The 26,233-nt window shown below is 57.0% G+C and overlaps 1 protein-coding gene across 1 annotated transcript in view; it reads left to right on the top strand.

Moving 5' to 3' along the window:
• The first annotated feature begins 469 nt into the window (after nucleotides 1–469).
• Nucleotides 470–26,233, top strand: part of FAM124A (family with sequence similarity 124 member A) — an 81,070-nt gene continuing 55,306 nt past the window's right edge. The window contains exons 1-3 of the mRNA XM_055335994.1: nucleotides 470–534; nucleotides 8,659–8,690; nucleotides 16,174–16,907. Coding sequence (XP_055191969.1) covers nucleotides 470–534; nucleotides 8,659–8,690; nucleotides 16,174–16,907 — 831 coding nt within the window. The remainder of the gene's footprint in view (nucleotides 535–8,658; nucleotides 8,691–16,173; nucleotides 16,908–26,233) is intronic.

Below are 26,233 nucleotides of genomic sequence, written 5' to 3'. Positions count from 1 at the left end.
CGCACCTGCACCCGCACCCGCTCCCAGGCGAACACCTGCACCTGCACCCGCTCCCTGGCGCGCACCTGCAACCGCACCCGCTCCCAGGCGCGCACCTGCACCCTCAAACACGCCCCGCTCCCAGGCGCGCCCACGGCCCCGCGCACACGCATCTGCTCCCCGCGCCCCCTTACGCGCCCCCGCTCCCCGTGCACACACGCGCCCTCGCGCCCACGGAGCCGCACCCAGGCGGCCCCCGCCCCCGCCCCGCCCCCCCCGCGCACGCGCACGCGCACAGCCCGAGCGGGAGGGCGCGGCCGGGAGAGGGCGCGGCGCCGGCGGGGCGGAGGCGGAGGCGGAGGCGGCGGAGGCGGAGGCGGAGGCGGCGGAGGCGGCGGCCGAGCCCGAGCCCCAGCGCGAGCGGCTCGGAGGGAGCCGGGGAGCCGGGGGAGCCGCAGCGGGAGCCGGCCGGGGGGCGCGGGGGCGCGCCATGGAGCCGCAGACGGGCGGCGGCGAGGAGGACGACTGCGTGGACTCGGGCGCCGAGACCGGAGGGTGAGCCGGGCGGGGGGCGCCCCGAGCCCCCGAGCCCCCGAGTCCCCGCGGCGCCCCGGCCGTGCCTCCCGGACCCCGCGGCCGAGCGCGGCGGGGAGGGGCCCCGGGGGTCCCCGCGGAGGGCAGGGCGGCGTGGTCGGGGGCCGGGCCCGGGGGGGGCGCCCACAGGACCCCCCAGGACCTCACTCCGGGGGGGCACCGGGCGCCCACAGCTCTGTGGCTCATCCAGGGCGATGACCTTTCTCATCTGGAGCCTTCCTTGCGCTCGCGCTCAGCTCCTACCTCCGCGCCTAACTCGTGTGCGCACCTGTGCCGGCCTGGGGCCAGGTGGGAGGACGCCGTGAGGTAGCCCCGCTTGCAGAGGTGGCCTCGAGGCTCCGGCTCCGGCGGACACAGGCGGCCCAAACTTTACCCTGGGGCCAAACCAGCCTCCTCCCAACGACACCATCTTCCTCAAGCGGGACAAAAGACCCGGCAGCATTTAGGAGATGACTGTCCTTGCAAAAGCTTGCACCGGGCCCCTATCTCTAGAGGATTTCCCTGTGCGGCGTCAGCAAACGTCCAGGATGCGGGTACTTCCAGGAGGAAAGGGTGTCCTTTCCCATCTGGTGAACCCCGGGGGTGGACCGGAGCTGCGCACATCAGGGAAAGCCTCGTCCCTGGAAAGTTGGGGAGATTTAGACTAATCTCGGGGCGTGGCAGCCCTGGGACAGGTTGGGTGTCCAAGGCCAGAATGGGCACAAGGGGCTGCCCCTGAGAAAGGCTCCCAGGGGGTCCCTGCAGCCCGCACCCACTCCTCGCCCGGGTCTGGGACTTTACACCCCGCAGCAGGTACTCCGCAGCGGGCTCTCGCTGCCGTTGGAACTTGTGCTTGTTTAAGGTTCACCGTAGAACCCCGTTACACCCTGGTGGGGTGACCTGATTCCAGATAGAACTCCCTTGTTCCTGCCCCACACTGGGTGCGTGCAGCATCTATCAACTGTAATTGAAGATCCCTGATTTTTATCCCCCCACCCCACCCCCTTTTAACCCGCCTTCCCGGTTACTTAGGCCACGAGTAGAAGAAACCAAGCAAAACTCGCCAGCTCACTTGTAGCTGGGTTCATCAAGGCACCAACAGGTCCGTTCGTTTTCACTTTGTGGAGCTCACCTAAAACAGGTGTTTTTTCCCCAAGGATTCTCTCCTGGAGAAGTGGAGGGGAAGCCCCGACCCAGGGCGGTACCCTGGGCTCCCAGGGCAAAGCATGACAGCAGCCAGGGCTGCCGGGAGGGGCTTGCTGACCGTACGGACACCAGGGTGCTCTTCACTGCCTCTGTCACCAGAACGTATAGGCGTGACGGGATGGAAGCGGTTAAAGAGTTATCAAAAAGCCGTTCATAGTTTCCCTGCTTTTCCAGGACTCACCCCCAGGTTTCGTAGAGCTGTCTGTCCAGACTTAATACTTGTTTGCTATCGTTATTTTTATCTACTTAAGATTTTTTGATTTTTATTTACTCATGAGAGATGCAGAGAGAGAGGCAGAGACACAGGCAGAGGGAGAAGCAGGCTCCCTGCAGGGACCCCGATGCAAGACTCGATCCCGGGACCCCTGAGTCGAAGGCAGATGCTCAACCACTGGGCCACCCAGGCGTCCCTCATTATTATTTTTAAAATACAAATCTGATCATGTCTCTCCGCCTTCCAGACTTTTAGTGGCTGTGTCCGCTCTAACATACAAAGAGCTTAGAGTGGCCCTACAGGCCCCAATGTTATAGGGTCCCCCCGTGCGTCTGTGGCTTTGTTCCTCGGCAGGTGCATCCTCGGACCCTTGGACATCAAGCCACATCAGCAAGGTGTTTCCGATCCTTTGCCTTTGTCGTGCCACCCCTTTTGCCAGCTGTGCCCTTCTCCACCTGGCATGCCTGTCCACCGGTGACACTCTATCTTCTTTCAGAACTCGGCTCAAGTGACACATCTGCTGAGGCAGGGACCCTAAGTTTGAGGTCCACGAAGGGCTTGAAGTCGTAGGCAAAATGATGTTCTTTGTGAATTTTTGTGAGAAAAGACTGATTTTTTCATCCACATTCTCCAAGTAGCCTGTGGTCCCCCCGAAACCAAGTTTGGGCAGGGGAGGAGAAGCTCCATTTTCAACACGTTGTGTCTGAGGTATTGGGAGACAGCCAAGGAAGGATGCGCCGAGCCAGCGGTTGGGTAGATCTAGCTGGGGAGGAGGTCGGCGTGATGACATCACATTTGGGAACCATCAGCCTAAAAATGGCAGTTGCCGCCCTAGGAGTGGGTTAAATTGACTAAAGGTAATAAATAGCAAACACCGAGCATTTTCTCCGGGCCAGGGCCGCGGACTGTCCTGAGCCTTTACTAGTCCATTAAGTCAGTTGACCCTTCAACACCTGACAAGTAGGTGTGGCTTAAGACCAGCCTTGAGACAGGACAACACTTAAGTGCCAGGCGAAGGCGGAGGAGTTGATAAAGGGGCCTGAGAAAAAGCGGACACGGACACAGAAGGAAGAACCTGGTGTCCTCGAAGGCGAGGTGGGGGGCACGGAAAGGCCTGGGCTGTGAGAAACCCCGCTTGGATGAAGGAACGTAGACGGAGGTGGTGGAGGAGACGTGCAGGCGGAAGGCAGATCCCCGGGCTCCAGGAAGGTGCGGAGTTTGTGGTGGAGGAAGCTAGAGCCCTTTGTCTGGGAAGGGACGGGTGAGGAGAGGCAGTAGCCGGAGGGGAGGGGAGGGGAGGGTGGGCTGCAGGAAGGATTCCCAAGGCGAGCAAAGAGGTGCTCCTAGAAGAGACTCTATAAAAAGGGAAAGGATGAAGATCTAGGAGAAGAACGTGGTTTGCAGAGTCCGCTTGCTGAAGAGGTGGAGGCAGAGGCTCCAGGCCTCTCGGTCAGACGGGCTTTGGGTGGAAAGAGGGACCTCCGCTCCCTGCAGCGTGGCGCGGCAGGTGGGGTTCCGTTCTGGGCAAACAGCTGCCTCCCCCAGGAAAGTGGGGACTGGAAATCGTTGTTTGGGGCAACGTTGGCCGAGAACCCAGCTGAGATTAGTGACGGTGAACGTGTGAAGGGCCCCGTCTCCGTGCTGTATGGCCTCCTGCCGCCGCGCTCAGCTCCTTCGGGGCGGGCACAGGGAGACGGCGAGGGTTGAGAGCATCGCATCAAGGTTTGGGGGAGGGGGACTATTATTGCCGAGCAGGTGTGAACGAGACATAGGAGCGGGGGATGGGGTCGTGTGGAGCTGACCGTGGATCCTTCCGGCAGCACGCTCAGAGAAGGTGCTAAGAACCTTTGTGGGTCCCGCCGCCAGGGGCAGGGGGTGTTGACTGCTTCGAAAGGGACGATCAAGAGAGCCAGGCTGCTGGGGTTCCGCTCCGTGCTCTGAGTTTTCTATGGGATGACAGCAGTCGTACCCACCCCACGGCGTGGTTGTGAGAATTCAGTGAATCTATGCATTTAAAGCTCCTAGAACAGTGCCCGGCATACGTGAACCCTCTGTACATGATTCCCCATCATGCTATTGATATCAGTGTGAAGAACACGCCAGATGATAACCTGGAGTTTTCTAAAATAAAAATGTGTATTTCCAGGTACGCTCAGGATCCCATGTTCTTTTTTTTTTTTTTTTTTGGATCCCATGTTCTTTATAGTCATCGCAGCAGATGCTCTGATGTTTTCAGTTTGATCAGCGTTCAGAGCATCTGCAGGACGATAGGACACGTCCCAATATTATTATTTTACGGATGAGGAAACGGAGGTTCAGCGGGTCATGACGAGTTCGTGGCCCAAATTGAAGCCTAAGTCTCCGGCGTGCTTTCCACCTAGCGAAGTTGCCTCTCCGAGAGCCGTTGATCGGCAGTTAATTCTTGTCTCCTGCTCAGACGTTTTTCTTTTGCTTGAAATGCCATGTTTGCCGTCTGACCCACCTAGTGCGGGCCAAGCTAAGAGCAAACTAGTATTCTTCTGGGGCAGTTGATGCTATTTTGAAGCTCCCCTTTTCCAAATGCACTGAAGGCAAGCTTTTTTTTTTTTCTTTTTAAGATTTTATTTATTTATTCATGAGAGACGCAGGCAGAGGGAGAAGCAGGCTCCGTGCAGGGAGCCCGATGCGGGACTCGATCCTGGGACCCCGGGGTCACGGCCTGAGCCCGAGGCAGACGCTCAACCCTTGAGCCACCCAAGGATCCCTGAAGGCAAGCTTTGTGCTTCTGTGTATTTCTTCATTAGGAAAAGCTGGCCAGCCAGCTACCGACCATGATAAACTATCTCAAGAAACAAAACCCCTTAACAGAGGGACAGGCGGTGGTGTTGCAGACCAAAATAAAAGACATCAAGTAAGATGAGTGCTTTTTAGCGGGTGTTTCATTAGTGAGGTCTCCCAGATACGGTGTCTGAGCCACTCTTTCTAATATGACCATATCTGATGGATGCATGAATTTAATTTAGAAGTTTGATCTGGCACTAATGAACCCCCACGTCCATGTCACCCGTCACTGAGCTTCTGAAAACACAGCCCCCCCCCCCCGTACCCTTTGGGTGACCTCCGATTGATACTTCACTGTGATTTAGAGATGGCAAACAATTCACAGGTCTGGCGTTTATTAGCAGGAGAATGGAAAAGAATGGGGGGGGGCATAAATTTGAAGATGGGACAGGTTAGGAGAACAGTAAAAGGGGAAATCTGGCAGAGGAGACAGGATGATCTATTAGGTACTGTATTATCTCTGTGTTCGAGGTGGAGCTAGTTAGCTCTCGATTGCCATGGACTGAGAGTTAACAGATGGGGTCCATGATGCATCGAGCTGATGTTTTACAGAAATGTCAAGATCAATATTACGGAAATGCCAAGATCAATTCTTATGCCAAGATTTTCCTGGAAAAGAGAATTTAAGAAGGTATCCCATATATGTGTTCATACATACACATGGGCAAGTAGGTGCTACAGTGACGGACTGTTTAAGTGCAGACCCCTTTATACTTAACCCTTACGTGTATAATTGTAGTTAAAATACCGCCAGGGGCCTGTGTCTAACTCTTTGGTCATGGTTGGCACAGATACCAAATAAATGTAATATTTGTAGGTGTGTCTCTGTGTCAGGTGTGTGAATATATATGATCCTTGCATTATTCTGCTTATCTGTATCATGTGCCCATACATCTTTTCTTCCTAAAATTAATGGATTCACCTCTCGTGCAGAGCTGAATGTCCTGTTCAGAGCTAGGTGGTAAACTCTTAGGATGTAAGACCAGTAAATAGGATTCACAAGGCAGTATCCTATTGCTGTTCCCTCCTATCCTAAAAAAAAAAAAAAAGGCTGGAGATCTTGCACCCCTCCAGACACCTGTAGTCAATATCTGAAATTATTTGGACCTGTTGAAGCACAAAATTATTTTAAGCTTTATAGCTTGTCTTTCGCCAGCAATATTTCCGGTAAATAATCTCTTGGAGCCCTTTGGAATGTATCTTATGAGCTATACAAGTGTTTGTACCTTAACTCAGCTCCTATCTCCCCTCGTGATAATTTTCCTAAGGAACAGGAGCTGAAATATCCAGCTGTACGTATAAGTATCTCGTCGTCATGTGGTTTGCGGAGGTGAACAATCAGAAACGACCATATAGCAGACAAAAGGCAAATGGTGCACATGGTGACGCGATGCACTACAGTCCATCACTTTGTCTAAAATCATAATTACATAAAAAAATAAAATAGAATTGTAATTACATAGTAGCACGTTGTATCTCCGTCATGATGGCAACTGTGGACAAGTCGCATAAGCAGGATCAGAGGCTGGAAAGCAGTGTAAGGTTTTAGGGGACTTTTCCGTTTGATTTCCGTTTTGATGGTGGACGGGGATGGCAGGTGGGGTGATGGATGAGACTGCGGAGCTAGGCAGAGGCCATCATTCACGGAAAGAGGGGTTTATGTTGTGCACTGCCGAGCTTGAACTTCATCCAGAGAGTGACACGGTCGGGTTTGCGCTTTGCAAAGATTGGCTGCTGTTTGGAGAAGGAACTGGAGCAGGGCGAGAGTGACAGTCGGGAGCCCGGGCCGCTGGCAGGCCTCACCCCGGCAGCGCCTTTCGTCCCAGGAAACACGTACGGAGAGAGGCGCGGCAGGGACGTGCGTTTTGCTCGCACCTGTCCCAGAACACGGCGGTTACACCTTAGGATTCTCAAATTCGGTCTCACGCATAAATTTCCTTCTGCGTTCGTATCCATCTGCGTGCGGATCCGTGCAGCGTCTGCATTTGCGAAACCCGTCTGCCTCGGGGACGTCTGGAAGATCCTAGCTGAAAAGACAGATTTCTAATAATAAAATGAATAGTCCCATCACACGTTCCCGTTGAACGTTGTCTTTGATTTGTCACGGAATGTCCTTAAAGCCTGGCCGCCTTGTTAAGATGCTCCTGCGGGATTGTTGTGTTGTTGTATCTGCCACAGTGGCTGCTCCTGGAGCACCTGTTACATTCGTTCACAGCCACATTTCTAAGTTTTGTCCTAAAGTCAATTTGTGTCCTGCCTGGTCTCAGGCAGAATTGAATGCACCAACGCGAGGGGCTCCTGACTGCCCCTTCTCGCATCCCGGTCCCCGAGCCAGCACGTCACCACGTTCCAGCCAATGCTTGTCCCTTCTGGCTCCGGCCTTGCGGGGGGGGGGGGGCCTGCGCTCCTACCGCAGGTCCTCGTTGCCATTTGCCTCCCGGTCTCCTCGCCGGTAGCATCGCTTTCGTTTCCTAACCAATAGCGTGGGAAGGTGGACGGGATGGGCGCTGGGTGTCATGCTACATGTTGCCAAATTGAATTCTGATTAAAAAAAATATACAAAAAATTAATTAATTTTCAAAATTAAAAAAAAAGAAAAGAAGGTGGATTCGGCGTAGGTGGACGCAGTCCGTGACGCATAGGGGGTGTGCAAATGTTAATAGTTGCTCCTCTCTCCGGCCCGAGGCGTCCGTGACTCTGCAGCTACCGAAGCATTTCGTTTGAAAGAGAGAACTTCCTGCTGTTTTCCTTCCATTTTGTTCCTCCACCGATCCATGCATCACTTTGTGTGAGCGGTGTAGGCTATTTCAACCAGTAAGAGTTGTGCTTTCGATGATTTTTTTTTTGAAGTTTCGTATAGACTTTTGTGGTAACAGTCCGCAGAGTGAAAATGGGATGATTTAAGGAAGGGCGCCAGGAGGCTGAGTAGCTAAAAGGAGCGTGTATATATATACACGGGGAGAATTAACCAGAATCGAGGGCTTTATTTGCATGAGCATATCCCCTGACTACCACCTTGCGGAATGCATCCCTACGTGCCCGAGAGATTAATTCCCTCCTGGGAATGACTTCGGCCGCTGGAGGGAGGGAGCGAGAGGAGGGAGGGCTTCCCAGCCGCACAAGGAGAGCACAGACTCGGGGACATGAGGCAGGCAGCTCCCTGGCCAGATGCCCGTTCTCACAGAGGCGGGGGCCCGCGGCTGGCTGCTCAGCCTGGAAACCGATGGGTGGTTTCACCCCTTGTCCTAACCCTGCCTGTTTCCCCGTCCCTGTCACAGCACACATCCTGTCACTGTGAATATGCAGCAGGATGTCTTCTCCGCTGGATCTGAGACCCGTCAAACCCCACAGTGCCCCAGTGCTTCCCGGTGGCTAGCGGGGACCCCCCCCGAGCCGGGGGCCCATCACTGCCCTGCCCGGGGTCGGCAGAGAAACATTTCCCCGTGACGCGGTGCCAACCTGAGGGGTGCCCTCGCTTGCAGCGGCTGCTTCACCTTTTTGGGGAGTCGTGACGGTGGCCTTCAAGAATCTGCTGAAAACTCTGTCTTCTCCCCAAAAGAATAAGCTTCCCTTCAAAGATTTGCCGGTGAATTTACATGGTTTGGGATCCAGCTGGCTTCCCATCTTGGAGACTCACAGAGCCCATAGGGGGGACCCCTGATTTCTTTTTTTCTTTAAAGCTTGCCCTTCAGATTCAGACACGCCTTCGTGTTGCACGAGAGCCCTCGGTTCTTAATTTGGTGGGAGGTCCTTACCATGTAAATGCTGCTTACCACGGACTGTGTTTAAAATTCTAGCTTGAAGAAATCATGTGGATACAGAAAAATCGTGTGTAATGCGACTAATACGAAGGTCTTGTGTTTCAGGTCTGACTACAGCCACATGTCCTCCACCAGCAGTAAGTATATGGCTTAAATGTCCTTCAGCGCTGGCTTCTCGGTCCCATCTCCCAGGAATTTGGGGCTTTTCCCGGAGAGTTTAACTGTCCCTTGATTTCAGAATTCAGTACGCCACTACTTTCCCCGTGGAAACCGAGCATAGGGGAACTAGCCCAGGCTTCGTTAGGATAGATGCTCCTACAAGAGCTTCTCTGAACAATGGGAGGTTTCTCATTCATTCAACAAACACGTATCAAATACCTGCTGCCCGCGGGGCTCACAGCTCAGAGCACATCCATTAGACCCATGGGTGGCCCCAGGTCATCTTTAGGGCCTTGTATTTCTGCGTCATAGGTGATTATCAGATACGGTAAAAAAAAAAATCAAAAAATTAAAAAAAAATAAAAAAAGAGGTGATTAGGAATATGTTCATAAACATCCTGCAAGCCTGGAAAAAGATGCCTGTATTAAATACTAATTGACAAGTAAATCTGTTCATGGGCAATGAGGCCTTCTATCTAGGAACAGTTTGCAGTGATTAAGATCACTGTGTAAATGACCAAAGCCATTCAGGTTAACTAAACACCTATTTTAAAATAACCACACACACACAAAAAAATTGTCTTACAATAAAAGACCTGGTTATGTGAATCAGTAAATACTGAATTGCTTTTTTTTTTTCCCTATCTTCCCTGTGAAACTCCCCGTTCTAAATAGTACCCAAATGGAGAGACACTTAATTGGATTATTCTGTGTATTAATGTTCTGGCTTAGTTTTCCTTTGCAATAAGAGACTGTGCAGAAAGCCGTATTTCTGGAATTGTAATTTAGTGTCAAATTATATTTAGTTATTAGTATAACTGCTGCGAGTAATCTCTGATCATTTCAGCCAACTAGAGACCCAGCATTGCCCCTTAGATATTAAGAACCGTTAGTGATAATGAGAATAATGCTCCGGTGATTCGCGTTCCCTCCCTGAAGCTTCTGCGTTCCTAAAAAATCAGGGAAAGCTCCCTTGAACTCTCTCTCCCCGCTGCCGTTTTCATTCCACTCCGTGTTGCCCAGAAGCTACATTTCTTTAAGAACGATTCTTACGAAATACTTGCCCAGAGCCTTTGCTCCATTTGTAGCTCTCACGTCAGTCCTCTGGGTCACAACAAAGCACCTCCCTTGTCAGCGAAACCGGTAATTCGGTTTGGGAGGTTTTCCTCTCCCTTATTTTAATTGCGGTCTGGAGTTGGAATTCCTCTTAGGGATCAGTAGCCTTTTATTGCTCTTCCTTTTCTCTTTAAATCTTTGGCGACTCCTGCATCAGCCGTCGGTGCTGGGACCTCTTGGTAAGCGGGGATGTCCCTGTGTTTCACATTTGAGTTAGGAAATGTGTTTGGCGATAAATAGTAGAGGAAAAAATAATGACTTGAGTAGGCGTTTGTTCTTCTTTAATGTTAAAAAAAAAAAAAAGAACTCGGAGGGGGCAACGCAGGTCTGGTCTGGAGGCTCCTTTCATCGTTCTGCTGGGCTTTGGCTTCTGCCTCAGGTCACAGAACGGCTGCCTGGCTGCAGGCGTCACAGCCTTGTGGGGCAGGACTCGGGGTGAGTGGGTTCCGCGGCCCCGTCGTTGCCTCGAGCTTGCCTGGCCTGCCTCTCCTCCGAGCCGGGAGGTGAATCCCGACCGCGCCCGGTGGGGGAGGCCCTGCCGCAGTCCGTGAACGGGCACACGGCGGACCCTTTCCAGAAAAGGAAAAAGAAATTAAGCCTGAGGTCTTGAGCTTCTCCTGCACAATGCAGGCGCGGCGGGGCTGCAGTAGGGAGGGTGTTTGCCACCCGCTTTTAAAAGGAGCGTTTCCCCGCAGACTGGCCGATGGCGCGGAGAGGGCCGCAGGGAGGCCGCTGGGCTTAGGGGTCCGGACGGGGTGGCTCTGGGCTCGGGGTCCTCGGCCGGGTCCCGGTCACCTCCCGGCCGCAGTGACCCCACTCCCAGCGCTGCCCGGGGAGCCCGGCCGTGGGTCTTGCCATCTGCCGTCGGGTCGGGAGGTGGCTTTGCTCGGCCACTGCCCTTCCCGCGGGGCCCCATGCAGTGTCCCCAGGAGCACCCTCGTGTCGCTGCCCTTCCGTCCTGCCCGCCTCGGTCCACCGGCCGACCTGAGGCTGCCAGGGCTGACAGCGTCTCCCCGGGGTTGTCTGCGAAACTAAAGACGCCGCGACACCGCCGTCTCGGTAAACGGCGACACGTCCAGAGATGGATTTAATGTCTACTCGCGGAATTTTTTAGGTGGTTTTCCCAGCAGCCTGGTTGGACGGTCATCAAGCCGCTACGTACGATTTGCGTTCTTAAGCGACTTAAATAAAAAGGAGAAATTTCATAAACAGGATGGAAGAAAAACAGCTGTTATGCCAGGGGGAGGAAAACCAACTGCGCCACGTCATGATCATGAAATTCCCGTCGCGGATGGACGTGCACACACAATAACAATGGGCCAAAGGGCTCTGAAGAGTAGATGACAGACAGGGACAAGCAGCTCGGAGCCTTGTGTGTGAGTCTCATGAAAAACGTGGTATCGATTCTACTCCGACGGGGACATTGGGCGGCAGCGCCAGCAGCAGAGGCCGTCAGCCTTTCCCACTCCCGTGGACAGTCCCTGTGTTTCGCCGCGTCCGTGCTGTTGCCATTAAATCCTGCCGAGGCGACGAGACGGGCGTATGTGGGGGGTACTGTGCAAAGAGCCAGGTCGCGGGCACGAAAGGTCGCAACATTCAGAATCGATTAGGAGAACCGAGGATCCCACCCGCCCGCCTGCCTGCCCTCCCCCTCGTCCACCGGACTTCTCCTTCAGACACACCCGGCGTCCTCTGACTTCCCTGCCAGGGCAGAGCCGTGCAGGCCGCGCCAGGAAGGCTCCGCTGCCCTCTGACGGGAGCGGCTGTGAGCCGCCGTCCCCTTATGCCCCACGGGGCCAGCTGGGTCCCTCCGTGACTCATTTGTACCGGTTCACGGCTCGGGCTGCAGCGCCAGGTCACCTGGGCCCAGACGCTGGGCGTGCCCTCCCGTGCCCCGGCGTGCTCGTGGAGCCGTGTTCTCACACCGGCTGCGGCCCGCGGCGGACGCTGTGCCCACGTCCCACGACGGCGAGTAGGGCTCTCACGTCTGCAGTCAAGCTGCCCGTGGCTCTGGGACCGTCGTACCCGCAGCGCCCGGCCCGCGGGGGTTCGCACGTGACCCCTTCCGGGAGCCCTTGCGGCGGGCGTGCAGACTTCGCTGGGTGCCCTCCCGTCGCCTGCCTTCCGCCCGAAGCCCAAAGTTGGCGCCTCCTGAGCCGGAACGGCCGCCCGCAGCGTGATTCTCGGGGCAAGGCCCCGCTTTAAGGCGTCAGCCTTTCTGAGCTCAGAGGCCTTTGCTGCCTCCAGAGCCTCAGCCCTTGCCCTGGAGGGCCTTGCCCTTCACACTCTTCCCTGCTGTGATGGGAAGACATACACGGATCCAGAGACACGGATCTCTGCCCCGACGTCCCCTGCAGCCGTGAACGGCCCAGACCCTGCAGGTGGGGCGCCACAAGGCAGTGAGAACGTCGTGGGACGGCGGCCCTTGGTGGTCCCCTCGGACGTTCGTCGGCTACGTTGCTTGGAGCATCCCTCCTACTGTAGGTGTGTCTCACGTGTGCACGGCTTGCTCCCCCGGGGCGTGGGCTCTGGAAGGGCCTCGGTCTCCTGCTTCGCAGTCCCTGGGTATTAGGAGGCCGCGCTGCACAGGGAAGGGAGGAGAGCCCGGAACTGGGAACTTGGAGATGTTTGCTCTCTTTCTAGACCTGCAATGAGTCGCCGGGTGACTCGAGCGGTCGCCAGACCTCAGCCATGACATGGAGGCTGGACGAAGCGTCTCCCCCACCTTTAATTTTCCAGTCATTTCCAGGACGCTTGCTCTCGAAAGGGCTAGAAGGTTCATAATTTCTAAGGGAGTGGGAACAAGGACCAGGAACATGTCGGTGTCCTATTCAGACCGGTCAAGCATTTTTTTTTTCGGTCAAGCATTTGAATATTTTATTGAATTTTAAGCAAAAAAAAAAAAAAAGTGTTCAGAGGCTCCATTTCCTCCACCGCTAGTTTGATCACGAGCAAAGCCCGTGCCGCGTCTCATCGCTGGCTCCTGCAGGGGCGCTCGGGAGACATTTTGTCAGCAAACGGTGATAATGGCTCGTCGTCGTTTGATTTCTCAACATCCTGCCAGAAAAGTCCTTTTTGTAAAATAAATCTTAATTACTACAATTGGGAGGATTCCTCCCAGCAGCTCTGGTCGATGGTCGAGGTCTTGGGCTCGTTGCTGGACAAATCCTCGGGGTGGATTTTTGTTGCCATCCTCCTCTCTTGTCTGTCTTGGTAGATGCACGTTACGTCTCAAAAACAAAATGCATCTTCTCCTCCTGTTGTTTGCAAGCCCTGCGGCCCCGTCCCCAAATCTGTAGAACTTTATGAAGTCCCGGCTTGACTTCGCTGCCGTGGAAATGACGGGATCCCGATGACGTGGTTGAGGAAGCCTGGAAATTCCCGAGTAGAAGCAAGGGTCTGTGTAAAAGGTGGCAGCCCCCCCGTCCGTCTGAGCCCTTCGATGGACTTTATAAAAGCCGCTATCATGTTACTACGCGTTGGACTTTGGTGTTCACCGGACCTGTGCCACCGTCTCATAAAGCTTCAAGATCGGGATCCCTGGGGGGCGCAGCGGTTTGGCGCCTGCCTTGGCCCAGGGCGCGATCCTGGAGACCCGGGATCGAATCCCACGTCGGGCTCCCGATGCATGGAGCCTGCTTCTCCCTCTGCCTGTGTCTCTGCCTCTCTCTCTCTCTCTCTCTGTGACTATCGTAAATAAATAAAAATTTAAAAAAAATAAAAATAAAGCTTCAAGATCATTAGGGTCCCAAGGACTTCGATAGCTACGCCGCTCCGTTCCGTGCTTCTGGCTGCTTTTGTACCTTCTCGGGCTGATCACCTCTCCGCCTTCTGGTCCCCTTCCAGACACTGTGCCACGCGGGTCGGGACTCCACGCGTCTTGGTCCTGATGCTCCGGCGGCTGGCGGTTGGCCTTCGCTCCTCCTTCCTCTTCCCACCTGGAGGTCTGTCTCAGGATGGGACTTAGAAAGACGCACAAGATAAAAGGCACGTCCCGTATTCAAACGGGGAAGAAAAATAGGCGGAGGATCTCGAGCCCCGGCCGCCCTACGTTCTCTGTTAATTCCTTCCCTAATGGAGCCCTGGTTTCAGACGAGCTCTCGAGCACGTGTCGCACATCCCGGCGCCGCCGCGGGCTCTGCGACAGATGGCGGGGATGGGAAGCAGTCAGGGAACTCGAGTTGGAGCTTTAAAAAGGCCTGAGGATCAGAAAGATGCCTCGCTGGTTCCCTGTGCCAGGCGAAAGTACAGGCTTTGGCTTTGGCCACCTCAGCCCGTTCTGCATTCTTCAATGACAGGAGCGCGCCACGGATCCGGGCCGAGGAGGCCGTTTTTATCTCCACTGTGAGTGCAGCCTGAGTCCCTGGGCTCCGGCTCCGGCTCCGGCTCCGCACGCCAGCTTGTCGCCAGCACGTTCTCTCCGCGCCCACCCTGCATGTGCCCCTGCCTCCGGCTGGGGCTGGGCGGGCAGCAGGCTTCCAGGCACGCCCCGACTTGCAGGTCCATCAGAATCACAGAGTTACTAAGAATTGAGAAAGCTTGAGATTTTATCTTAGGTGCTGGCAGGGGCAAAGGGAATTGCTTGCATTTTTTTCATTAGTTCAAGGAAATAGCTTTAAGTATACATAGAGAGAGAGAGAGAGAGAGAGAGAGAGAGAGAGTGGGGCTTTAGAAATGCAAATAGGGCGTTTATGGGGCCTCAGGCCTGTGGACTTGGAGGATCTGAGCCAAGCACCAGCCGGATTCCCAGAACACCTGCACCTACGGCAGCTGGAAGTGCCCTGGGTCTGATACTTTTAACCTCCTGGAGGCTTCGGGGCGCGGGTGCTGCAGACGCATGGCCCTGGGAGGCCGCACGGCAGTCGGCTCAGTGGATGATGGGTGGTTATGGCTGCTGCCTGGACGCCTCGTGATGCGCCACGTTCAGTACGGGTCTGTCTTCACTTCGCTTATCCTCCGACTCCCCCACCGGATCCTAAGTTCTGGGAAGGCAGAGATTCCCCTGTCCCCCACTGGATCCTGCAGTGCCCCGCACGCAGTAGGTGCTCAATAAACAAAGAAATGACTGCAGCTGGATTGCAAATGGCCCGTCATAAATTGTGGGTAAAACAACAGAGGCAGCGCCCGCTGCCCGAAACCTCTAGAGAGAGGCACCTGAACTTGTGGTATCCTAGGACGTGGCCGGGCGTCACGTTCGGAACGAGAGATCTGGACTTCCGAGGAGACGCACCTGCCGCGGGGAAGCAGGTGCCTTGGGGACACGCAGCAGTTTGGCGGTTCTGGGAGGAGGGCCCGCCCGGTGGGCACGGCAAGGCTGGCGTGAGGCCCGGAGCGCGGGCAGGGGCAGTGAGGGGTCCCGGCCAGGCGGCACTGGGCCCGCCGGTGGGACGTGCGGCATCAGGACGTCTGGTCACAAGCAGCAGCACCTCCGTGTCCACCCCCACCTCTGCCAGACTGACGCTTCGGCTGTCCACGCGGGTCGGGGGCCTTAGAATCTAGCCACTGCCTAAAGTGCTACTCTCCTGTATTCCTTACAGCTCTTTTTTTAAAAAAGATTTTATTTACTTATTCATGAGAGACCCAGAGAGAGAGGCAGAGACCCAGGCAGAGGGAGAAGCAGGCTCCCTGGGGGCAGCCCGGTGCAGGACTCGATCCCGGGACCCGGGGTCACGCCCTGGGCCGAGGGCAGCCGCTCTGCCCCTGCTGCCCCCAGACACCCCCCTACTCTCTCTGTTGTACCGTGAGCAGCGTGCGTCCCCGGCCAGGGCTCGGTCGGGGTCAGCTGGGGACACGGCTGGTGCAGCGCCGAGCTTGAGGCATGGAGAAAGGGTTCCATGAACGTTTGTTGAATGAATGAGCAAAATAAACCCATGACTTGGGCAAATCCGAGGAGTGCAGGAGGATCGGGAACATCTGTGGGGTAAGGGGCTGCAGGTGGCTTCAGGGGACACGGAGTCTGTCTAAGGGCTGTGTCATCCCTTCCAGGCCTGCGGAGATTTCACTTTCTGCTGTCCTAGAGCACGCCCAGCCTGCTGAGCACTGGCTTCCCCTGCCCTGGGGTTGGGGGTCCCCCTGGAGCACAGGCCTCCCCTGCCCTGGGGTTGGGGGCTCCCCCCTGGAGCACAGGCCTCCCCTGCCCTGGGGGGCCCAGCCCTGCCCCCCCCGTTCCCCGGGTTTGGCTGACCGTAGTGCATGTGGGGTGGGTTTCGCAGGTGAGCTCGGGGTCAGGAGAACCCCGAGGATCCTGGTGGCGGCCCAGTGAGCGCTGAGCTTGCCTGTGCCCCCGGGACCCCCCGAAGGACATCGCGACCCTTTGCCTGTGTTGGGTTTCCTTGTCCCCCGCAGGCGAGCCGTCCCTGGAGGAGGCGCAGGACCCTTTCCTGGTGAGCATCCACATCATCGCGGACCCAGGGGAGTCGCAGGCGCTGCAGGAGGCCGTGGACAGGGTGCTGGCCTGGGTGCACCCCGACCTGCAGCTGTTCCGGGTGTCGGAGCGGAGGGCGTCCCGGCGGCGGCGCAGGGCCTGCAAGGGCGCGCGGCCGGCGCTGGCCGTGGTGCTCTTCCTGCAGGAGGAGTTCGGCGACGAGCAGATCCTGCACCTGCACCGCACGCTGCAGCGGCCGCCCTGGCGCCACCACCACACGGAGCGCGTGGCCGGCCGCCTGCGGCCCTACCTGCCCTGCAGCCAGGACTTCTTCTCGCTGGGCCCGGGGACGCCGCTGTGGGCCGTGCGGCCCGTGCACTACGGCCGGGAGATCGTGCGCTTCACCGTCTACTGCCGCCACCACAGCTACGCCGACAGCCTCCGGCTCTACGGGCTCATCCTGCGGCGCAGCCCCAGCCAGAGGAAGGCCGACTTCTGCGTCTTCCCCATCTTCTCCAACCTGGACGTGGACATCCAGTTCTCCCTGAAGAGGCTGCCCTGTGACCAGACGCCCGCGCCCGCCGACTCCGCCGTGCTGGAGTTCAGGGTCAGGGACATCGGGGAGCTCGTGCCCCTCTTGCCCAACCCCTGCAGCCCCATCAGCGAGGGGCGCTGGCAGACGGAGGACCTGGACGGGAACAAGATCCTCCTGCAGGTACGCGGGCGGACAGGTGCTGGGGCGGGGACCCCGGGGTTGGGGGTCGGGCCCGGAACCCCAGCTACCCCAGGACCTGGTGCCGGGCGACCAGGGAGGCGAGAGGAGGGATGCGTGGGGCCTGTCCGGCTCTGAGTCACGGTGGCCGTCGGCCGCCCCGGTCGTCCTCGCTTGGCCGCCGAGGCTGCGGGGCCTGGGGAGCACCTGCTGGCTCCTCTGCGGCCTCCGCCTGCTGTGGGAGCCTCCACCACCGCTGGTGGCTCCTGGGGATTCAGACCAGCTTCCATCCCCGGGGCCTTGTCACGTGGGATTCCGGGATCCCAGTCTCCCCGCCCACGCTCAGGGGGTTGTCACCTGCGCGCCCTTCACTTCCCCGGGGACCTCAGGAAAGCCCAGCCCTTGGGGAGCTGCAAGATATAGTGAGATTCCCGGGAGGAGACACCACGTCCCCCTTCCCTCTAGCGCTCCCCACCGTGCACCGCCCACCCTTCTACCCCGACGGCGTCAGCGGGGCGTTAAAAGCCAGTGATCGCTTAAAAAAGTACAGTCTGATAAGTGTTTTAAGAAGTAAGTGATGCCTTTTGGAATTCTTAGTTTCGTGAAGCTTGGGAAGGGGTAAGCGAATACTTTTTAGGGGAATGGTTAACCCTTCGCTCAGTTACGGGAGCTCTTTGCCCTCCCAGCCTCCCCCCGGTTGCCGGACACTCTTCCAGGATCACTAATTTTACTTGAGAATTTAAAATTCAGCACAGGGGGGATCCCTGGGGGGCTCAGTGGTGGAGCATCTACCTTGGGCGTGACCCCGGGGTCCCGGGTTCGAGTCCTGCGTCGGGCTCCCTGCAGGGAGCCTGCTTCTCCCTCTGCCTGTTCTCTGCCTCTCTCTGTCTCTCTATCATGAATACATAAATAAAATCTTAAAAAAAATAAAAAATAGAAATAAAATTCAGCACATAGACTTAAGCAAGTCCTACACCTGGCCCCACTGATAAACGCTTTCTAAACTCGGGCTTTCTGGGATTAATGTGTAAATCTGTTCCAGGTATATAGGACTTTTTTTTTTTTTTCCTGAAAAATCTCTGGCTCGGGCATCTGAGTTTTCCCGTGTGGCTACCTGGAAGGAGAAAGTTGACAGTGAGTTAGGGGCCGTCACCTCGAAAGGTGCCGACTGCAGTTGCTTCAGAGCCTTTCTTGCTTTTGACACCAGGAGTCAGAACCGTAATCCGCAGGTCACAAAATGAAGCGAGCATTTGGCACGTGCCCGGAAAACTTTTGTTAAAACTGCAGCCAGGCCGCCTCGCTGTGGTCAGAAAGGTCACCCCTGAGACGGTCCCTGTTCCTAGGACCCAGGTAACGCTGAGATCTTCCTTTGAACTACACAGATAAGAAAGTGAAGGAAATCGCCTTATTATGCAGGCGGCCGAAGGCGAGCTAGCACTTGCTCTATAGTCTCTTCCGAGTCGTGAGAGCAAAATTCTTCCGTGGCCGCAGACTGCCAAAGCCCTATGCAAGGTATAATGCAGTTGAATAGGTAAAAGTAAACGGACTTTTTTTTTTCTCTCTCTCTCTCTCTCTCTATACTAAAAGATCTAAATGGATGCGGTTGTTTTGAAGGGGCCTCTTCCTTTTTTTGGCCGTAATTAGAACACTTTTTCTCTCGAGGCCTGTAATAACCTAAGTGAAAGAACAGAGTATAAAAGACTCCTAAAAAAAAAAAAAAAGACCCCTAACTCTGGGAAACGAACTCAAGGTGGAAGAAGGGGAGGTGGGCGGGAGGTGGGGGTGACTGGGTGACGGGCACTGAGGGGGGCACTTGACGGGATGAGCACTGGGTGTTATGCTGTATGTTGGCAAATTGAACACCAATAAAAAATAAATTTATACAAATTTTTAAAAAATTAAAAAAAAAACAAAAGATAAGATAAAAACATAAAAGCTTGGCCGGGACCGTGCTCAAAGGAACCGTTGAAAGAGTATTTCGAAGAAGATTCACACGTGTAAATGGTTATAAAACCTGGACAGGTGCAGGCTTTTGAAGTTAGAGCATCAAAGTGTGAAAACAGTAAGAAAAACAGATTTGGGGGATCCCTGGGTGGCTCAGCGGTTTGGCACTTGCCTTCGGCCCAGGGCATGATCCTGGAGTCCCGGGATCGATTCCCGCGTCGGGCTCCCTGCGTGGAGCCTGCTTCTCCCTCTGCCTGTGTCTCTGCCTCTCCCTCTCTGTGTTTCTCATGAATAAATAAATAAAATCTTTAAAAGAAAAAGAAAAACAGATTTGTAACTTGGTCCCAGGAACGCGGGGCTCCGTCCCACGCATTGATATGTCGCGGGGGTCAATCAGTGTGAACGGAGACGGCCAGTAGCCCCGTCACGATGCTGGACCGTGGGCATCCGCACGGGTCACCGGGTCGGAGCCACTGCGGACGGCAGCCCCTCGCTCTCGCGGGAAATACGCTGGAAAAAAAAGCCTGTTTGCTTAAAAGCAAAAGTGTACGTCTCCGTCTTCAGCAAAATGAAGACATCTGAGTCACGGACAGGGATCCGGTTGAGAGGACGCCCTCTCCCCGCATCCCCCTTAGCGTGTATGTTTCCCAAACTGTATTTTCAATCATGATTTTTAACGTAAGTTGCTTTTGCTCGGCTGGGTGGAGCGTTATACGCTGGCACAGATCTCGGTTGGGTAGTTCTTAGGGGCTTTCTTCAACCATAACTGCGTTTTATTTCCTCATCCTGCCCCATTAACTATTCCAGACACCTCCCCACCCTGATTTAATTACTCTGGAGAACAAAAGATGAATGCCCCCCCCACCTCCGCCCGACTAGGGGAGCTACCCAGGTTTTTATTCATGTTTATTTTATTTATTTATTTATTTATTTTTTAAGATTTTATTTATTTATTCATGAGAGACACACAGAGAGAGGCAGAGACCCAGGCAGAGGGAGAAGCGGGCTCCACGCAGGGAGCCCGACGCGGGACTCGATCCCGGGACTCTGGGGTCACGCCCTGGGCTGAAGGCGGCGCCGGCGCCAAACCGCTGAGCCACCCGGGCTGCCCTACCCAGCTTTTCATAAGAATTTGGAATGTTTTTGACTGAGATCTGATAGGATGGAAAGAAAGACGTCCTCCTCCTGAAGCTCATCTCTCCCTCTTTCTTGGCACTTCCTGATGGGGGGGGAGGGAGGGAAGGGGAGGCAGGGGGGCTGCAAGCGTCGGAAGTTTCCCCAAGATCCCTCTGAAAAACACGTTCCTGGAAAATGTCATCGATGCTCGATGAGGGGCGGCAAGCGCAGCTTTCCGGAGTCGTGGTCCATGTTGCCTGAATCCTTCCGTGTCCCCTAGAGCTGAACTAACCTTGTGCCTCGGCCACCGCAGGTTTCCCTTTACTCTTCCCTGAAGGATGGTGTCAGTAATAGATGGAAAAGTGCGTACCTCGTAAATGCACAGCTCAACGAATTCTCACACACTGAACGTGTGTGTAAGCAGCTCCCAGATGAAGAAACAGGGCAGAGAAACCGAAGACAGGGCCTCTCCCCGGCTCCCGGGGCGTCCTGCCCTTAAAGGAACATATTCGTTACTCGATTTTGCACAAAAGGGGGAAGACGTACCCCATCAAGGAAATTGGGAATGTGGGTATGTTATCTCTTCTTTTTTGTACTTATAAGTAGATGTCACATTTTTAAAAGATTTCAGGGACGCCTGGGTGGCTCAGCGGTGGGGCTTGTGCCTTTGGCTCATGGTGTGACCCCGGGATCCGGGATCGAATCCCACGTCGGGCTCCTTGCAGGGAGCCTGCTTCTCCCTCTGCCTGGGTCTCTGCCGCCTCTCTCTCTGTCTCTCATGAATAGATAAAATCTTTTCTAAATAAATAAATAGATAAATAAATAAATAAATAAATATTTCAGATAGCTGACGATGATATATACCACACAAGAAGACCAATAAAAATAATTAGGCAGCAAAGGGATTTGAAGCAGATGGAATCTATTGATAGGAAAGTCGGATGAACCACAAAGGCCACATCCAGAATGCAGGCACTTCCCTTGCTGCGCTTAGAGCTAATTGGTAGCCACGAGCCACGTGCGGCCATTTACATTTAAATCTTGAATTCATTAAAATGCAAAAAATCCAGTTTCTCTGTCTCGCTAAAGGCATTTCAAGGACTCAGGGGCCACACGTGCCCAGCGGCCACCATACCCGATAGCTCAGGTCCAGAAAATTCCCATCGTCGCAGAGAGTTCTGCTGGACAACATTCTTCCGCAAGAAGCCACCCCCCCCCCGCCCCCCGGGTTTGACCCGAAGTTCTCCAGCAGCAGAAACAAAGTGTGAGGTCATCGGTGATGGGATCCGGCGTCCGCGAGGTAGGAATAAGCCGTGTTTAGGATGCACCAGAGCTCCTAAGTGCAGCAGGGCCTCAGCAAGCGCCCGCCCACGTGGTGCTGCAGAGGGGCCCCCGGGCGCCTCAAGCATCTTGCGGGAAAGAGCCACCGCACGGAGCCAGGGTGGGCAACAAAGTGGTCCCGCCTCCGCCGGGGACGCAGGGACTCAGCTACTCCAGGGGGGGGGGGGGTACATGGTCAGAGAGCCTCCCCCAACTTGTGTCTCTTAGGCCTTTGGGACATAGTAGCAGTGAGCTTGGCCCTGAATCCCCAGCCAACCGCCCGCCCGTGGCACACCTGTGCCGTGTAGCTGCTCAGGTGCCCAGTCCTAGGCCCCGCGCCCCCGCCCCTGCGCTGCGTGGAGGTCTCCTTGGGGAGCTCCCGGAATGGCCAGGGCACGCGCCTCGGGGGAAGGCCACCCGCCTCCTTTGGGGGAGGCCTGGCATGGGAGCCGAAGGCGGGCCGGAGCTCTCCTGAGGGCACGACTCGGAGCCCCCCGCCCCGACACGCACAGAGGCACAGCCGAAGGCTGTTGGGTTCCACAGACGGAATGTGACGGCCGCCTTAGGCCGCGGGATGCTTGCCAGCGGGTTGCCCTCCGCCGTCCCCTGCGGCGTCCCAGGGCTTGGAAGCCTCTGTCCGTGGAGGGTGCCCACCGGCGGTTCTCGGTCCGCGTGGGGCCAGCGAGGAGACGCGTCCAGAACAAGAGGATCTGCTAAGGTCTAAAAGGCCAGACGTCTGGCACGGAATCGTGAAGCGTCGCCGGGCTCGAGCCGGGACGTCCTTCCCCGGAGAGCTCTTAAGTGTCGCCCAGACGTGGCGAGGGCTCCCGCTGGACGACCCACTTGGGGTGCAGGCGGTGCTGCGGGCACGCAGGTGGGCGGCACTGGGCACACTGCCCTGCCGCACGGTCACCACGTCTCCAGGCCCCGGCCGCCTCTCCGTCGCACAGACCTGAAGCCCTGCCGTGCATTACACACGCATGCACACGCACCCCCGGCTGCCCCGGCCCCTGGCCACCAGCCATTTCTGGGTCTGTGAATCCGACGACTGTAGGCAGCTGCCCAAGTGCGGCCCCGCAGTATTTGCGCCCCCGGCCTACTGCACTTGGCAGGACGCCGTCGAGGTCCTGCGTGCCGTGGGCCACGCCGGGTCCCTGCCTTGCCGAGCCTGACAGTCCACCGGGAACGGCCGCATCAGACTCCCGTGGGTGCTCACAGGCTCCGGGCTTGCGGCCGTCCTGGGCTCCTGCGAGGAACGCTGCCGTGCACGGGGGGTGCACGGGGGGTGCACGATCTGTTCACCCTCCTCCTTTCTCTTCTTTCGGGCGTCTACGCAGACGTGCAGCAAGCGACCCGGGTGTGCTTGTGTTCGACTGCCCGAGGGGAGGGACCCTGACTTTCCGTAGGTGCCGGCCCACGCTCCCGCCGGCCGGGCTCGGGGTGGGACCTGATTTCCACGGAAGCGGAGAGCGCGTGTCCTTCATGAGGCCGTGCCCCTCCATCTGCTCCCGGAGGCCGGAGCCCGGGGTAAGGCTGGCCTCCTGCGGTTCGCCCCGCATCCTCGGGCTCGTGTGTGCGCGTGTTTACGGGCATCACACCTGTGTCTCTCAAGATTAAGACTCTCCGGGGGCGGCTCGGGGCCCTTGCAGCCCCCTGGGGACCCTCACCCGGGCCTCAGGCTTCGACATCAGCTGCGCTACGGCTTCGTCCCCCTCTTCTCCCCCGTCTTGCTCCCTTGTGCCTCCCGCACCGGCCTGCTTTGGGTTCCTCAGATGTAGCAGGCTCGCTCCTCCCTCAGGACCTTTGCACCTACTGTTCTGTCCGCGTGGAATGACCTCCACCAAGACCTTCCCACGGCAGGTTCCTTCTCGTCGTGCAGGCTCCCGAGACGCCTTCCCTGCCTGCCCTGGTTGAGGTGGCGCCTTTCCTTGACCCCCGCACTCTCTTACATCCTCTCCTTTTCTTCCCTTGCTCCTATCTAGTTATTTTGTTTCTTGTTATTTTGTTTCTCTGTTTTCTTGGGTGTTACGGCGTCTCTACGAGGTCGTCAAAAGGATGAATTTCTGAATGAATTTGAGGTTGGGGAAGAGGGCCTAGAGCCCTGAACCTCAGATGGGTCCCTGGCCACCCTCTAGCCTGACATCTGGGTTGTGACCCCCGTTGAAGGGACCCCCCTCTGTGCTCACACCACCCTCCCTGCTCCTTCGGCGGCTCGCAGTCCAGGGGAGGCAGCGTCACGCGAACCAAGAGGCCCAGGTGTGGGCCCAGGTGCGGGGATCTAACATGCACAGGCCAGGGCAGGCACAGGTTTTGCAGTCAAAGGTCCTGGGGTCGGCCCCTGACTCCTGCTTCCTAGCAGAGGGCTGCCGGGCGTGGGGCTTTGTGTTGCTGAAACTTGGTTTTCTAGTCGGAAACTCAGGGTAACGATCCTCCCCTCGCAGAGTTCCTCGGACACGTGGACGGATGCCTTGGAGGCGCCACTCGTCGGCACCCGCGGCCACTGGACCCAGCGGGTGGGTGTGGGTGGGGGTCACGGTCTCCAGGGGCTGCCGGGAGGAGCTGACACCTGAGCTGGGCACGGCTGCCCGGGGGATCCCCAGGGCTCCGAGCCGCCGTCCTGATGGCAGGGGTGTATCTGGGGACCAACCGCCTCAAGAAAAGGCCAGCGCCCGTCGTGAGCCAAGGGCAAGAGCGCCGCGGCCAATGCAGACCGTCTCTCCCGGGGCGCTGTGGCTCCACCCCGCGCGCCCCTGCCACCCGCACCGGCTCAGCCACTGCCTTTCCGCGGGGCCCTCACCCGCCTTGCTGGCACCTGCAGGGGCCCCGGTGCCTCTCCTCCCGTGCCCACCCCGACCTCCACCCCCCACCTCGCTGGCACCTGCGGGGCCCCGGTGCCTCTCCTCCCGTGCCCACCCCGACCAGCACCCCCCGCCTCGCTGGCACCTGCGGGGCCCCGGTGCCTCTCCTCCCGTGCCCACCCCGACCTGCACCCCCCACCTCGCTGGCACCTGCAGGGCCCCGGTGCCTCTCCTCCCGTGCACACCCCGACCTGCACCCCCCACCTCGCTGGCACCTGCAGGGCCCCGGTGCCTCTCCTCCCGTGCCCACCCCGACCTGCACCCCCCACCTCGCTGGCACCTGCGGGGCCCCGGTGCCTCTCCTCCCGTGCACACCCCACCCCGCACCCCCCCGCCGCCTCTGCGCCTGCTTCTAGCTGCAGGACCCCCGGCGGCTCGGGTGGGTGGGCTTTCTGCCTGGGGAGGAGCTTATGCAGCGGCGAGTTTAGCCAAGAAGGCATCGTGCTGTGACAGGGATGCTAATGGTTTGCTGAGCAGGTGCCACTGTGCGCTCACGGCTCTCCAGCACCGTCCTCACCCTCTTGGCGTTGCCACCGGTGGGGGCCACTGGCGCCTGAGCTTCCTGCAGGCCCGGGGGGGCGCGTGGGGAGCTCGGGCTGCAAGCTGGTGGACCGTCTCCCGATGTTCCCGTGCGCCCCACCTCATCAGCCTGTACAACTGCACACGAGGCTACGTGTCAGTCCTGTATCCATTTTTTATTTTTTTAAAAAGGGGGGAAACAAAGAGTCAAGTCACAAGAAGTGTCTGGAAGGCGAGCAGAGCTTCCTAAGACTCGTTTGGTTTTCATCAGAATGGAATCGCCTTTGTACCTTTTTCCTCTTTAAAAAAAAAAAAAAAGAGAATCTCTTACCCCCCCCACCCCACCCCCAGGGACCCGAAACCCACCGGAGCCCGTCTGTTTATTGAAGATATTTCCTTTATGTTACTTTACTTTATCGAAGCGTGGCCGACGGAGGACGTTAGTTCCAGGTGTGCAGCGCAGTGACTCCACCTCCGCCCGCCCGGGACGTGACCCCACGATGAGCCCAGCTGCCGTCTCCCACCGAAGGGTCGTCCCCGTGTCATTAGCTGCTTGCCCTGCGCGTGGCCGCGGCTTTTGTATTTTATCATCGGAAGTTCCAGCCCTTCCCTCCTTCGTCTGGCGGCCGCCGGGTGCTTTTGCGCAGCGACGAGCCCATCTCTGGTTGGTCGGTCGGTTGGTTTTCGTCCTTTAGATCCCACACCCACGTGAAATCGTCCGTCCCGTGTCTGTCTTTGACGTATTTGCTGTGACACCCTCGGGGCCGGCCGTGCCGCTGCAGGTGGCAAGACCGCGCTCTGCCTCCGTGGCCGAGCAGTCCCCCCGTGTGCGTGCGCGGGTGTGCGGGCGTGTGCACCGCGCCCGTGTCCCTTCGTCTGTCCGTCCGGGCACACTCGGGACGCTGCCGTTTCTTAAGAACTGTCGCGACGACCACGGGGATGAGCGTATCCTTTGCAGTCGGGGAGCCCCCGGCAGTGGCACCGCCGGGTACACGGTGGCTCCACCTTTAGGTATTCGGGGAGCCCCCGGACTGTCTCCCACGGCCAGCGCCCCGGGGCCTCCTTTCCTTCCCGTCCTCCCTTGTTTTTTTTTTTTAATTTTTAATTTTTTTTATTTCTTCCCTTCTTGAAGACGGCACCGTGACAGGTGTGAGGCGGCACCTCGTGGCCGTTCGGATTCGCATTTCCCTGACCGGGAGTCACACTGAGCATCCTGCGTGTTGAGCATCCTTTCGTGGGCCCCTTGGCCGGCTGGATGCCTCCCCCGAGAGATGTGTATTTGGGTCCTTTGCCCGTTTTTTTGTTTTGTTTTGTTTTTTAATCGCGTTGTTTGCTGTCTGGGTCGTTGTCGTTGCCGAGCTGTCCGAGTTACTTGTATATTCTGAGCGTTAATCCCGTGTCAGACGTAGGACTTGGAAGAGCATCTCCCACCTAGGAGGCTGCGTTTTTTGCTTTGTGCAGGGTTTTCCTCCACTGTGCAAAACCTAAAGCTGTTTCTGTCCTGTTCCCGGCCCTAAGCCTGGTGTCCGCTGCACAGCGCTACTCCGTAGATGGAGCTTGTCCCCCCCCCCC

This window comes from Nyctereutes procyonoides, unplaced genomic scaffold (assembly GCF_905146905.1).
Source record: "Nyctereutes procyonoides isolate TBG_1078 unplaced genomic scaffold, NYPRO_anot_genome, whole genome shotgun sequence".
Taxonomy (NCBI): Eukaryota; Metazoa; Chordata; class Mammalia; order Carnivora; family Canidae; genus Nyctereutes; species Nyctereutes procyonoides.
This window is presented reverse-complemented; position numbering and strand designations above follow the sequence as displayed.